This window comes from Salvia hispanica, chromosome 4 (genome assembly GCF_023119035.1).
Source record: "Salvia hispanica cultivar TCC Black 2014 chromosome 4, UniMelb_Shisp_WGS_1.0, whole genome shotgun sequence".
NCBI lineage: Eukaryota > Viridiplantae > Streptophyta > Magnoliopsida > Lamiales > Lamiaceae > Salvia > Salvia hispanica.
The window spans coordinates 44,750,269-44,763,128 of NC_062968.1; the positions used below are offsets into that span (position 1 = coordinate 44,750,269).

General features: G+C 31.4%; 1 protein-coding gene and 1 long non-coding RNA gene across 15 annotated transcripts; both read left to right on the forward strand.

Moving 5' to 3' along the window:
* The first annotated feature begins 3,978 nt into the window (after nt 1-3,978).
* LOC125219606 (ethylene-responsive transcription factor ABI4-like) lies at nt 3,979-5,307 on the forward strand. Its single transcript, XM_048121627.1, has one exon. It carries the CDS (start codon nt 4,108-4,110, stop codon nt 5,002-5,004), a length of 897 nt encoding a protein of 298 aa, XP_047977584.1. The 5' UTR covers nt 3,979-4,107; the 3' UTR covers nt 5,005-5,307.
* Nucleotides 5,308-8,049: 2,742 nt separating this feature from the next.
* On the forward strand, nt 8,050-10,792 carry LOC125219501. Of its 14 annotated transcripts, none has more exons than XR_007176142.1 (7): nt 8,050-8,277; nt 8,908-9,024; nt 9,112-9,154; nt 9,243-9,342; nt 9,856-9,917; nt 10,050-10,118; nt 10,426-10,792. It is a non-coding gene; the product is annotated as an uncharacterized LOC125219501 (long non-coding RNA). The 14 variants fall into 14 exon arrangements; XR_007176139.1 differs by having other exon boundaries at nt 8,051-8,277; nt 9,267-9,342; XR_007176144.1 differs by having other exon boundaries at nt 8,052-8,277; nt 8,949-9,024; nt 9,267-9,342.
* Nucleotides 10,793-12,860: the final 2,068 nt, after the last annotated feature.

Here is a 12,860-nt window from a genome sequence, read left to right on the forward strand (position 1 = left end):
AAGAAGAGAAGATCAAAATAAAAATACCTTTTCAATAGAACAATCGGTAGGAAACAAGTAGGATCTTGATTCTTCAACAAATTCTCGAATTGCAGCTTCAATCCTTCTCCAAAAGATGAAGAATTAATGGAGAAAGTAGAAGAAAAACTTGAGAGAGAGTGGGGAGAGTGGGATCGAAAATTTGGGAGTGGGGGAGGCGTGATTTGTGATCTAGGGTTTATGTCTTCTCTCTTATTTATAGAGTGCAAGATATAATATCTTTAATTAAATAAATTAAAGATTTGGAAGAGATATGGAAGAGAAGTGGCGTTAATTTGGTTGAGAAAATAGGGGATTTCGAATTTCTAGGCTATTTAATTAGCCTATGATTAAATTTGAATATTTTACGGAATAGAATAAAATATCACGGAGCAAGAAAATAATAAATATTCTCCCCAATTAAATATAAAAGTGGCGTGTAGTTTAGCTTCTTCAAAAGGGATTTAATTAAAATCCTATTTAAATTAGGATATGGTAAGATCTCCTTAGATTTGGCAAGATATGCTAGGATATTTGAATTTATTTATGGAAGAGAGTAAACAAGGGATCAAATAATGTAATAAAAATAATCCTTTCTCCCATAATAAGAGATTTTCGAAAATCTCCAAGAAATAATAGGGGTTTCGAATTCTTCATGGAATAAATAAGGAATAATTGGACTTTGGATAATAATCCCAAGCAATAATTAAATCCAACAAAAATAGGATTTCTTTCCAATAAATAGGAGGGGTCGAAAATTCCACATAATTAAATAATGCTCCTATTAAATTCTCACTCATCCCTTAGGAAGATAATTCACCACAATTATTATTTCTCCCCGCATTAAAATATCCACATATTCGAATTTCACCTCCACTTCACATTTTCCAACGACTTTGACCATTCCACGGCCACGTCATATTTTCCACAATATTGACTATTCAATAGCCACGTCATATATTCAACAAGTTTGACTATTCAACTCAAACTCAACTCAATATCGCAATTAAGTCACAAAGAATATTGCAATAATCACTCATCATTTAATTCCACTAATTATAGCATTAAAAACATTTAATGCAAAAATTTCCACGTCACAAAAATTAGGGTTCGAAAAAGCGGGATGTTACACTAATATTCCATAAAAATATGATCCATGTACTATTAACTTTTCAACTTAATTTCTAATATATTTCTTAAAACTCTGCAAAAAGTTAAATGGTGATAAATTATTAGTTATGGCGGGAACTAAATTATTAGTTATGGTGGGAACTTATGTTAACTTCATCCCATAAAAGTTAAGGAAAATGTTTTAGAGACATAATGTCTCCAAGCCATAATGCAATATTGAGGTTAAAATAGTCATTTTAGATTGTTTTAGATTTTTATTTAAATTCATGTTATATTTATTTACTTTTTTACCCTTTATATTAAAGTATTAATTAAATATACTTATTTAAGGACATTGACACTAATTATGCGATTACAATTTTATTAGCATGCAATCCTCATATTTATGATGGCAGTTTTTTTATATCTTATTGCATTTATTTAAGGACACATATTTAAAATAATAAAATATTATATTTCATTGAATCTATATATTTAGTGTACATTTATTTACCTATGAAATAATAATATATTTTATTAGAAAATGAACCATATAACAGATTTCTTATCAAATTAATTTTTACAAATTTTAATTTATATAATTTAATAAAATAATTAGCTCTACAAAGTATTAAAATTTGTTATCTTATTTTATAAATAGTAAAGAATTAGATTTACTATGGCCAAAAATAATTATTTTATAATTAAACTGTAATTTTTAATATTGATAAATTTAATTTTATAACTTTTTTATTTAGAAGATTCTTTATAAGGAGTATTAAAGCTTTTAGCTCAATTCACGATAACATGGTATGCATTAAAATTTGATATATAATGTATTAATACTAATTGAGTTTAATATTTTGATTTTAAAAAAATTTAGTAATATTAATATTAATTTTTTATTTTCTTTATATTCTTAAAATTTGGAACATTAAATTCGAGCCTTAATCAAAAAATGTTTACACGTTCTAAACTCATCTCTTTAATATGTTAAAGACATGTGAATTATATTTTCTGTTTTTCTTAATAAAACATTAGAGTTCTTAAATCAATTCACTACTATATGTGTTAATACTAATTGGGTATACTATTTTGAATTGTACCGTTTCAATAAAAATAATCACATACTTAATAAAAAAAATCACGTATTTTTAATTCATCTATTTAATATTATAAAAATATAGAGTTAATGTTTTCTCTTTTTCTTTATAAATTATTAGAGTTATAAGATCATTTACTATATTATGCAATAAATTAAAATTTGATACATAGTATATAATAATCATACTGATCGAGTTTTTGGATATGATTTTAATTCTTTACGTTCAAAATTTAATTTATTTAATTCTTAATATTTAGAATGCTATAATCGAACATCTATAAGAAAATAATCACATGTTCTTAACTCATATATTTACTATTTGAGTTATTCTCTTTTTTCTAGTATAAAATATTATAATTCTTTGCTCGGTTCACTATATCATGCAAACAACTAAATTTTGATATATATGATAGTACTAATATTAGTTGAGTTCACGGTTTTGATTTAAAAATTTTCATAATTTTAATTTTAATTCTTTTGCATTCCAAAATTTTAATTACTTCAAATTATTAATTTTTTACCTAAATTCCACAATAAATAAATCAATCACTTATTTTTAAATTTTTTAAAACGTGTGATTGTTTATATTCTTAAATTTTAACATCAATTAGTAGTTGATATATAATAGTAGTACACTAAAATGAATTAAAATGTGAATAGAAGTCTCATCAATTATTTTTATTTTAAACAATTCCTAAAATTATGGAATCTAATCTTCTTCTTTATTTTGGAAAACAATAGTAACATATATCTTGATATATACATGTGGGTATTTATACAACTTAAAAATTTAATAGCTTTTAAATGATAACACTAAGAAATTTGAATGCAAATTTATTATTTCGTTGAATGATAACACTAGGAAATTGAGTGCAAATACATGTAGTTATTTCCATAACTTATAGTTTAAATGATTATTTACGACTAATAAAATAATTTGATTTGAATGACTATTTTTTGTTGAATGATAACACTAAATATATATAATCATTTATATAACATAAAATTTAAATATTACTATTTAATATCATTTTAATTTATTTAATATTAGACATCAAGTATTTTTTATAACTTACCAATTTTATAATTATTTGATAATAAAATAATTAGATGACAATGACTATTATAATTATAATTTACTTTTTATTTTTATAAATTAAATTTAGTTGTTTAGAATTTATGAATTATTTAATAATAAAATAATTATATACAAATACTCATCAGGTAGCGAAAATAGTTGAGAATTGGTTAAAATTTTGACTAAAAAATGTGAATCTTAATTAATAGTATTTACCATGTAATTAGTTATAGATAGTTAATTTGATTAGCTTTCCTTCCTTAATATAAATATAAATAGTAGTTATTTCCTTTTATCTAAAATAAGGATATATTAGTACATATTTAAATAAAATTATGAAAAAAGTGACATAAGGGTATTATGGATTAGAGACATTATGTCTCTAAATCACTGCTCAAAAGTTTGAGCTAAATGGTGATAAATTATTTATTATGATGGGAACTTATGCTAACTTCATCCCATATATATAGTATCATTTCTAATTGAAAAAAATTAAAATTGTTTGCAATTTTGCATGTCCCAAGATTCGAATGTATCTTGGGGATAGAGCAAGAAAGTGGTATAAATATATATAGGTAGAATTTAGAAATATATGTAGAAAATAGAAAACATATTTGAGCACATGAGCACCGCCCTCTTCCACCATTTACAGTAGAAGCCCTTTGAACAGAGGCATAAACACACCCAGTCTTCTCAATTGGGTAAACACAGAACGAGGCAAACCCCGCTTTCTCTCTCTCTCTCAAAACAAATTTCTTTAATTTTAATTTCCCACCTCTCTCGGCGTCCACTCACCATGAGCGGTGCTGCAATTTCAGACCCTAATCATCACCCTCCCCAAGACGATCACTCCAACATCAACACCTCCCGCCCCTCTCCTCCAGCCTCCGCCTCCTCCAAAAAGGGCAAGGGCAAGGGCGGCCCCGACAACGCCAAGTTCCGCTACCGCGGCGTCCGCCAGCGCAGCTGGGGGAAGTGGGTGGCCGAGATCCGCGAGCCGCGCAAACGCACCCGCCGCTGGCTCGGCACCTTCGCCACCGCCGAGGACGCCGCCCGCGCCTACGACCGCGCCGCCGTCATCCTCTACGGCTCCCGCGCGCAGCTCAATCTCCAGCCCTCCGCCGCCCCCGGAAACGGCGCCGCCGCCTCCTCCTCCCAGTCGTCGTCGCGGAGCAGCTCCTCCTCCTCCTCCTCCGCGCAGACGCTCCGCCCCCTCCTGCCGCGGCCGTCCGGCTTCGGCCTCACGTATCCCGCGGCGCCCAATTACGTGCAGTACGGGTTGTACCCTAGCGTACAATACCCTAACATTTTGCCCCAATTAGCTCCGCAGCAGCCCTACGGAATTCCTGATTTGGGGATTTCTGAATCGAATTCCCAAATTAGGGTTACTTCCGATACAATTACAAACCCTTCCTTTCCAAACCCTAACAATCACGAATGCCAAAATATGCAACAAAATCAGAATCAGAATCAAAATGAGAATACAGTTAATTATGATGAGATCAGCTCGCTCGTGTGCTCGACCGGTTCGCTGCTGTCGGAGCCTGCGCCCGTGCCAGCGCTATCGGATCCGACAGCGGTGCTGAACGGATACGAGGCCTCGCAGTCGTGGCCGATGATGGCGCAGGAGGAGGAGTACCCAGCGATGAGCATTTGGGATTACGGCGATCCCTTCTTCTTCGATAGTATCTGAAAATTAGGGTTTCGGCATTGCATGCAAAGAGTGTTAGTGTTACATTGAGGTGAGGTGGTGCCAGATTTGGAAGATATATATGATTTTATGTATATGAGGTAAGTTGCATGGAGAGAGATTTCTTGATTTTCCTACATATTATGTGTGTTTTAGGATTTGGAGGAGGGGAATATGTTTCAGGATTATGTCTTCAATTCTTGATTTATTGTTCCTTTTACTTTGTTGTATTAGGGTATCATGTTATATAATGTGTAATTAAACAGATGGTGTTATAGAGTAACATTTGTGTTATCGCATTTTCAATATTAAGCCTCTCATATGTTTCTCTACCGTATGCAATATGATGGATTTAATAACTTCTTCAAGTAGGGAATATTTAGGCTTCTTTAATGAATAGTAGTAGTAATATGTAGAAATTCACTTGTAATACCTTCGTCCTTGAAAGTTTGTCGCGGTTTAATATTTCGGTTCGTCCCAGAAAATTTGTCAAACTTCACTTTTTACCATTTTTGTTAGTGGATCTTGTATTTCACTATCTCATTTCTATTCACATTTTTATTGGAAAACTAATACTTAAAAAGTGGCAATTTTTTCAAATCACTTTCAATTATATTTCTTAAAATTTGTGTAGGATCAAAGTGTTATAATATTTTTCAATTATATTTCTTAAAATTTGTGTAGGATCAAAGTGTGATAATATTTGAGAGGCGGGGTTAGTATTTATTTTCAATAGTATAATTAAAAATTATATTTCAAGATCTATTCAGTTTTGGAAGTATATTTTTACTGAAATTTCTAGGACAATATGACAAATAATCGAGTACCATATCATTAATTATTGCAATAGAGGTTAGTGAGCTTAGTTTAGTTTTTATGAATCATCTTACACAAAGTTCTCCACTACGCACCACGTGTAAAGATGTTATTAATAAAGAATGGTCGTGTAAGCTTGAATAGCAAGAACACTTGAATTTTTAAATTCTTGAGTTTTCCAACTGTGCATTCTTTGAGTTTTAATGTTTTTTATTTTATGACTAACTGGCTGCTCCTAATTGCTGATGAGATCTAGTTTCGAAAGTTGATATGCTTAGACAACAAATTCTCTATGAATTGTTCACAGATTGTATTTTCACTCATGTATATAAATAGTGGCGGAGCCAGGAATTTTTCGGTGGGGGGTCCAAGAAGAAAAATTTTAGCGCCACTATTAATAAATATAGGTATCTCTCAATGATTTTGTCATCAAAATTAGTCGTAGGAAGACTCTTTTATGTTTTGCCTTTTTTCATCAGTTAGAATTAGAAAAAAATAAAGGAATGTTTTCAGATATTTAGTACATAAGAAATGAATGCATATCAAGAAAATTTAATCTAACTGAAAATAATTGATATAAGAACTTTGTGACGACCTTAAAAAAAATTAAGTTTTTCATAAGTAAAACAATTGTTTAAGTGTAAATATTAAAATTTTTTGATAAAACTATTAATTATACTGCAATACTAATAAAAAAAAGTAATTTAAAAATGTATATTTACAAGTTATAGAACAAATAATATCCTTTCAAACTATACCCTTTAAAAGTCATGAATATAAAACATCTCTAAAAAATGAATTGACAGTAAATGTTATTAAATAAAATCTAGCACATAATATCCTTTCAAATTATATCCTTTAAAAGTCATGAATTAGACACATCTCTGAAAAAAAAAAAAAATTGACCGTAAGAGTTATTAAATAAATCTAGCACATCTGTAAAATATAATTTGACAAAAAAAATTAGGTAAATATTGCAATTTATTTGACAAGAAATGGCTTACTAACACATTGGGCAAATATTTTTAAAAAAGAAAGCCTTAGCTAAGAATCGAACCCTACACCTCTCCAACAACTACAATCTTTGGCCAGCATAACTTGCCAAATGGGCTACCAAATCATATGTTAGTGTCTCTGAATATATATAATATAATTAAAAGTCGAATGGCTGGGGGGCCCAAGGGCCCCCATGCCCCAGCCTAGCTCCGCCATTGTTATATAAAAAAAAATAGCTATAAGCTAGCTACATTTTATAGCTATAAGCTGGCTATTCTCATATACTAAATCGGATTAATAATTGCTTGAACGAAGATGTATGCTTAGACTATAGGGCGTATTTGATAAGTTAGTAATTCCAAGATAGAGAATTATATATGGACATTTTTAATTGTTTGATATCATAATTAAGTTAACTCAAAGCTTAATATAAGACAAGAGCCCTACCAAATCTTACTAAAATTATAACTTTAACCATGTTTATGTAACCCATCAATTTGTGAAGTTAAGTCATGTTATATAATATACTCCCTCCGTCCACAATTAAGAAAAATGGATGGAAGAAAGTTAGTGGAATATAGGTCTCACTTGTATATATTAGTTTTAAATGATATGTGAGTGGAATGAGTTAGTGGAATGTGGGGTCTCTTTACCATTTATGGTAATTATGAACCGGGACTCTTATTCGTGGACGGGCCAAAATGGAAAAACGGGACTCTTATTCGTGGACGGAGGGAGTACTATAGAAATTTAGATAATTTCTTTTCAATCAAACAACATTGGAAAAAAAAAATCATATCTTTGCATATCTTGACATGAAGCCCGTATTTCTTATCTTGTTTTACATATCTCCTCATATCCCATTTTTTTAATCAAACGAGTCCTAAGTATTACTTCCTCCGTCCCGGATAATTCGTCCCAGTATTCCATTTCGGTCCGTCCCACATAATTTGTCCCACTTCACTTTTACCATTTTTGGTAGTGGACCTCATATTCCACTAACTCATTCCTCACTACAAAAAAAGCTTATGTTTGCGACCAACTTTTTGGGAGCACACCACAGGTGCTCGCTAACTTTCGAGCATAGTATCATCTGCTCACAAAAATGCGAGCATAATTTCGAGCAAAAACGCAAAACAAATAAAATGAGGAGTTTTGCGAGTGCACATATAGTGCTCGCAAATTTGTGAGCTAACGGTGCTCGCAATCGTGACAAACCGTGCATCATATTCATGTGCTCGCAAATTAGCGAGCAAGTACCTGTGGTCGCAAATTTGCGAGCAGAAATAGGTGTTCGCTAAATACTTAATTCTTCTCATTTGCTTCATTCCCACACGCCCAATTGCTCTCATTTGTATTAAAAATGAATTAGACTTAAATTCCTTCTTAAATTCCTTGAAGCCGTCGAATTCCTCCCCTGATTCAATTCTCACTGACTTCGTTTTCCTCTCAATTGAGATCCAGGTGAATATCTTCATTCCTTTGTTCAATTACTCTTTCGATTATGCTAATTGATTAGAGATTTAGAGCTGTAGTGTTCTCCCCTCAATTTTTTGCAATGGCTTTTGAGTGTTTGATTTTGATTAGGAAATGAATATTTTTAGGAATGAAATCAGATCCAGGTGATTACTTGTATAGAATGTTCATTATAGCGTTGACTGAAGTAGTAATAAGAGAAAATGAGAGTTTTGCAGATTCGATTTTGCCTTATTTCGATTAAAAATTATGAACAGATGTATGTAGAACACATTCGTGCCATCTTCCATGTGTTTGTTAAAATGTTCAAACTGATCTTCTATGATTAGGATTCAATAATGGCCACACTTAATTAGTAGTGTTTGATTACCAGAATGTTATCTATAGAGCTTAATCAAACAATTTCTGGACAAATGCACTTATCTAAAATGTTGTCGTGTCTTGTTTAATGATCTTGTTCTTATAAGGTTTTCGATGCTTGAAAAGATGAAAGATGGTCAATTTGTTGCTTTTTTTCTTTCTTCTCACCGATATTAGTAATTTTCCTAAATACTCTGAATCTATCTCTCCTTCTCTGCGCAAATGGATGCTAATTTGTGCCTTTTATTTCATGAATAGAGGCAGCCTTAGCAAAGTTAAATACATGTTGTTTTGGACAGTGATGAAGCTCTCTTAAGCTCCTGAGGTGGCTCTAGGCTATGGGATTGAGTAATGTGTGCCTCTTAGATCCAAAAGGTACAGGGGCAAATATAGTGTTAGTGATTATCTTCTGATAGGATTCGAAAGGTGGTTGTGAGTATGGTTGCTTTGAATTTTGCATAGTAAAATGGAGAAGTGATATGGGAAGAGGCACAAAAGTGACTAGGTAGTTTCTGAATTATGATGGATTGCGTATATGCTATCTAGTTACTGATATCTAGTAGAGTGAATTCATTCTTGTTGTTTAATTTCAGGTCATTCAATGTACTATTTTGCAGGTTTAAGTCATAAAAAGAGCATTCACCAAGAGTCTCGAAGATCTATACTTAATCTATCTATTGCCACCTAAACACGGTATCTCTCATTTCTGAAATCTTCTTTATTATAATGAGTATTATTCGGCATTCTATTTGCAATGTTTGAAGCTTCTTATCTGATGATCATAGCATTGCAATACCAGTTTTGTGATGTAATTGTTTCTTGTTTGTACTACCTCCTCGTTGATATTCTGTAAACTTTCCTGCCTAAAGCACCATCTGAGATGTTCAAATGAGCACATTTATAAAAATACACATTTTTCAGTTGTGACACTTAGGATTATTATTGTTTGATGGATTCTCTTTCAAGGAATTCTTTGATATCTCATCTTTGAATGACTATGACACCATGATATTCTTTGATGTTGCTACTAAATCAGCATTCACATGAAGGAGAATGCAAATACTTAAGGCTGCTAATTTGTTGGAATATGAACTGTGTGTTTGGCTTAGCAAGTTATTGCCTTGTATATAACTGTAGGAAAAAATGAAGAATATAGAATATATGATTGGTCTTGTAACTCTTGTTTTGTATACCTTTTTATTATAGGGGTTGCTTTTTCATCTGCAAAGTTACAAACTGGCACTAATTTATTGAGAATCAGATTCAAAGTAAGTGTTAAACCAGAATCAGTATAACACCTTTCAATAAGATGATAATCTAATAAAAAAATCATTACCATGAAATAGTATGACACATACGATTATTTTGAGTGTGATTATGTTTTACATTCTTACTTTTAGGGTGAAGAGCTCAGAAAGCAAATTGGAGCAGAGTTACCTTATATCTAATGCAGTGCCAACACGCAACAGGTTTGCTATCTCTGTATACTTCTTGAAATGCTTGAGCACTACCACATGATTGTTGATCACTTGATGTAACCCAGTGGTTGGTCATAAAGAAACAAGGTCTTCATTGTCTGTGTCTCTACTTGATTAGAAATGGCCTTTGAATAGATTTGAAGTTGGTATGTTTTGCTTGTTTGGACATGCTATTGCAAAAACAATGATACTTCTCCATTATGACAGGACTTGATGGATAAAATTACATTTACTTTCTACATTGATTTGTGTTCAAATTTAGAATACTTACTATGTTTTGTTTGTTTAAACGAGCAAGTTATGACAAAGGCAAATGCATTACGGGCTAACGGGGTAGAAGACCAAGATTATGATGCCATTTACGTTGAGCTTTCTGGGAAGATGAAGAAGAGAAAGCAAATTACCGGAGCCGGTTAGGCACTTAGCATTTACTTCCCATATACTACCAGTTCGTCGTGCGCGGAGTTGGAGAAGCAAAATGCTAGCAGAGTGAGATAAGCAAAATGCAGACTTGTGCGTGGAGCTAGAGAAGAAATATGCGGAGTTGCTAGACTAGTTGAAGAATCTTAGTCAACAAGTTTACGAAATGAGAAGTCAAAATATATATAGTCCTATAGAAATGTAAAACATTATTATTAATTTTATGTAAATTTTGAATTTTGTTACTTTTAAAGTTCATTTTATTATAATTTTTAATAAAAATTGTCCAGATATTGTAAAAAAATTAATAATTAAAATAGAAAATAATAGGAGCTGAATAATCCAAAATTTGCAAGCAAAGCATAGGTGCTCGCAAATTTGCGAGCAAATTTGTGCTAGCGATGAGTCCAAAATATCAACCTAACCACACGTGCTCGCTAATTAGCGAGCAGAATTGAGTGAATTGAAGGTGCTAGCAAAAGTGCTCGCAAATGGTCTTGTGCTCGCAAAAAGTAGCAGCAAATTTGCTACAAGCCTGATAGCTAGCACACATAGTGCTCGCATCCTGCTCGCAAAATTGGGTTTTGCTAGCACATGGTACTATTATTTGCGAGCACCAATGTGCTCGCAAAACGCCTTCTTTTTTTAGTGTCTACACACATTTTATTATAAAACTAATACTTTAAAAGTAGGACCCACATCCCACTAAAATTTTCAACTCACTTTCCATTAGATTTCTTAAAACCTGTGCCGGGTTAAAGTATCCCAAATTATCTGAGACGGAAGGAATATTTAAGTTACTTATGTATGGTAATTTTCGTAATTTTTGGTATGTCTATATTAAACCTAATTATTATTATGTCAACAAAATCATCACTAAAAAAAGTGTGTTTTGCAGGCACCAAATTGGTCACAAATAACCAAATATGCTCTCCATTAGCCTCATCGCAAATAATTACGAGTACCTGATGAACACATACAGGCCTGTCAAATTGGGTACCCGCGGATACCCGATTCAAAATTTTTAGGTACCCGATCCCGAAATTCCCACAATCCAATACCCGATACCCGACCCGAATTTGATTTCAGGTACCCGGATACCCGACTCGGGTATCCAGTCCCGAAAAATCGGGTATCCAGTCCCAATTGTGATTTTGAATTTTTTTAATTTTATTTTTGTAAACTAACTAAAATTTTTAGAATTTATTTAATATTATTTAATTCAAATTTAATACAAAGTTGAAGTACTAGTATTCAAGTAAAAATAATTACAAACTTTTAGAAATACAAAATTCTTATAATAGCTCTAATTTAAGAGAAAATAATTACAAATTTATAGGAATACAAAATTCTTGTAGTAGTTCGAATTTAAAAGAAAATAACTACAAACTTTGAAAAATACAAAATTCATAAGTTATACATATTAACATCTTTTATCCATCCACAATAAGTCAATAACCATCAAAATTAATAAGTTCAAACATTCATCCTTTATAAATATCACAATTCAATAATTCATAAGAATCAAGATCTAACAATAATATCATCAAAAATTCAAAATATCACAAGTCAATGAAATTAAAATGTAATTAAAAAATTAAATTACATATCTTATATGCTAATATTAAGTATTAATTAAATTGTAGTTAAGAAATTAAATTACATTTAATTATAATAAAAAATATAATTTATTAATTTTAGAAAATAAATCGGATAATTCGGGTATACCCGATCGGATATCGGGTAACCCGATACCCGATAATCCAAAATTCTCACTACCCGATCCCGATCCGATACCCGAAAAATCGGATTTCGGGTATTCAATTATCCGACTTTTTCGGGTTTGGATATCGGGTATCCAATACCCTATATCCATTTTGACAGGCCTAAACACATAGGTCTAGAATCAAAAATGAATTTTATATTTGAATGCAATAAATAACATCTTATAAATGTACAAATAGAACATATTGTGATAAAATATTCCTCACTGACTGAAAAACAAGCAAAGAGTTTGTACAATATACAAGCAATCAAAAGATAGGTTACGACTCTTACTTGTCAAACCTACATTAGCTCCTGTACACTAAGGTGGTCTCTTTAGTTTAATAGAAAAAATAGTAGCAAGATATAATTTACGATTAAGTTGTGAGACTATTTAGTAGGAGAAGGTTGACTAAGACTAATTATCACATGACTATGCATCTAGAATTAAATCATGAGATTCAATCACATGAACTAAACATAATACAAATTTAATCATGAATATAATCTTCCAAACTGAATAACCATTTAGAGATTATTAATTAGTAA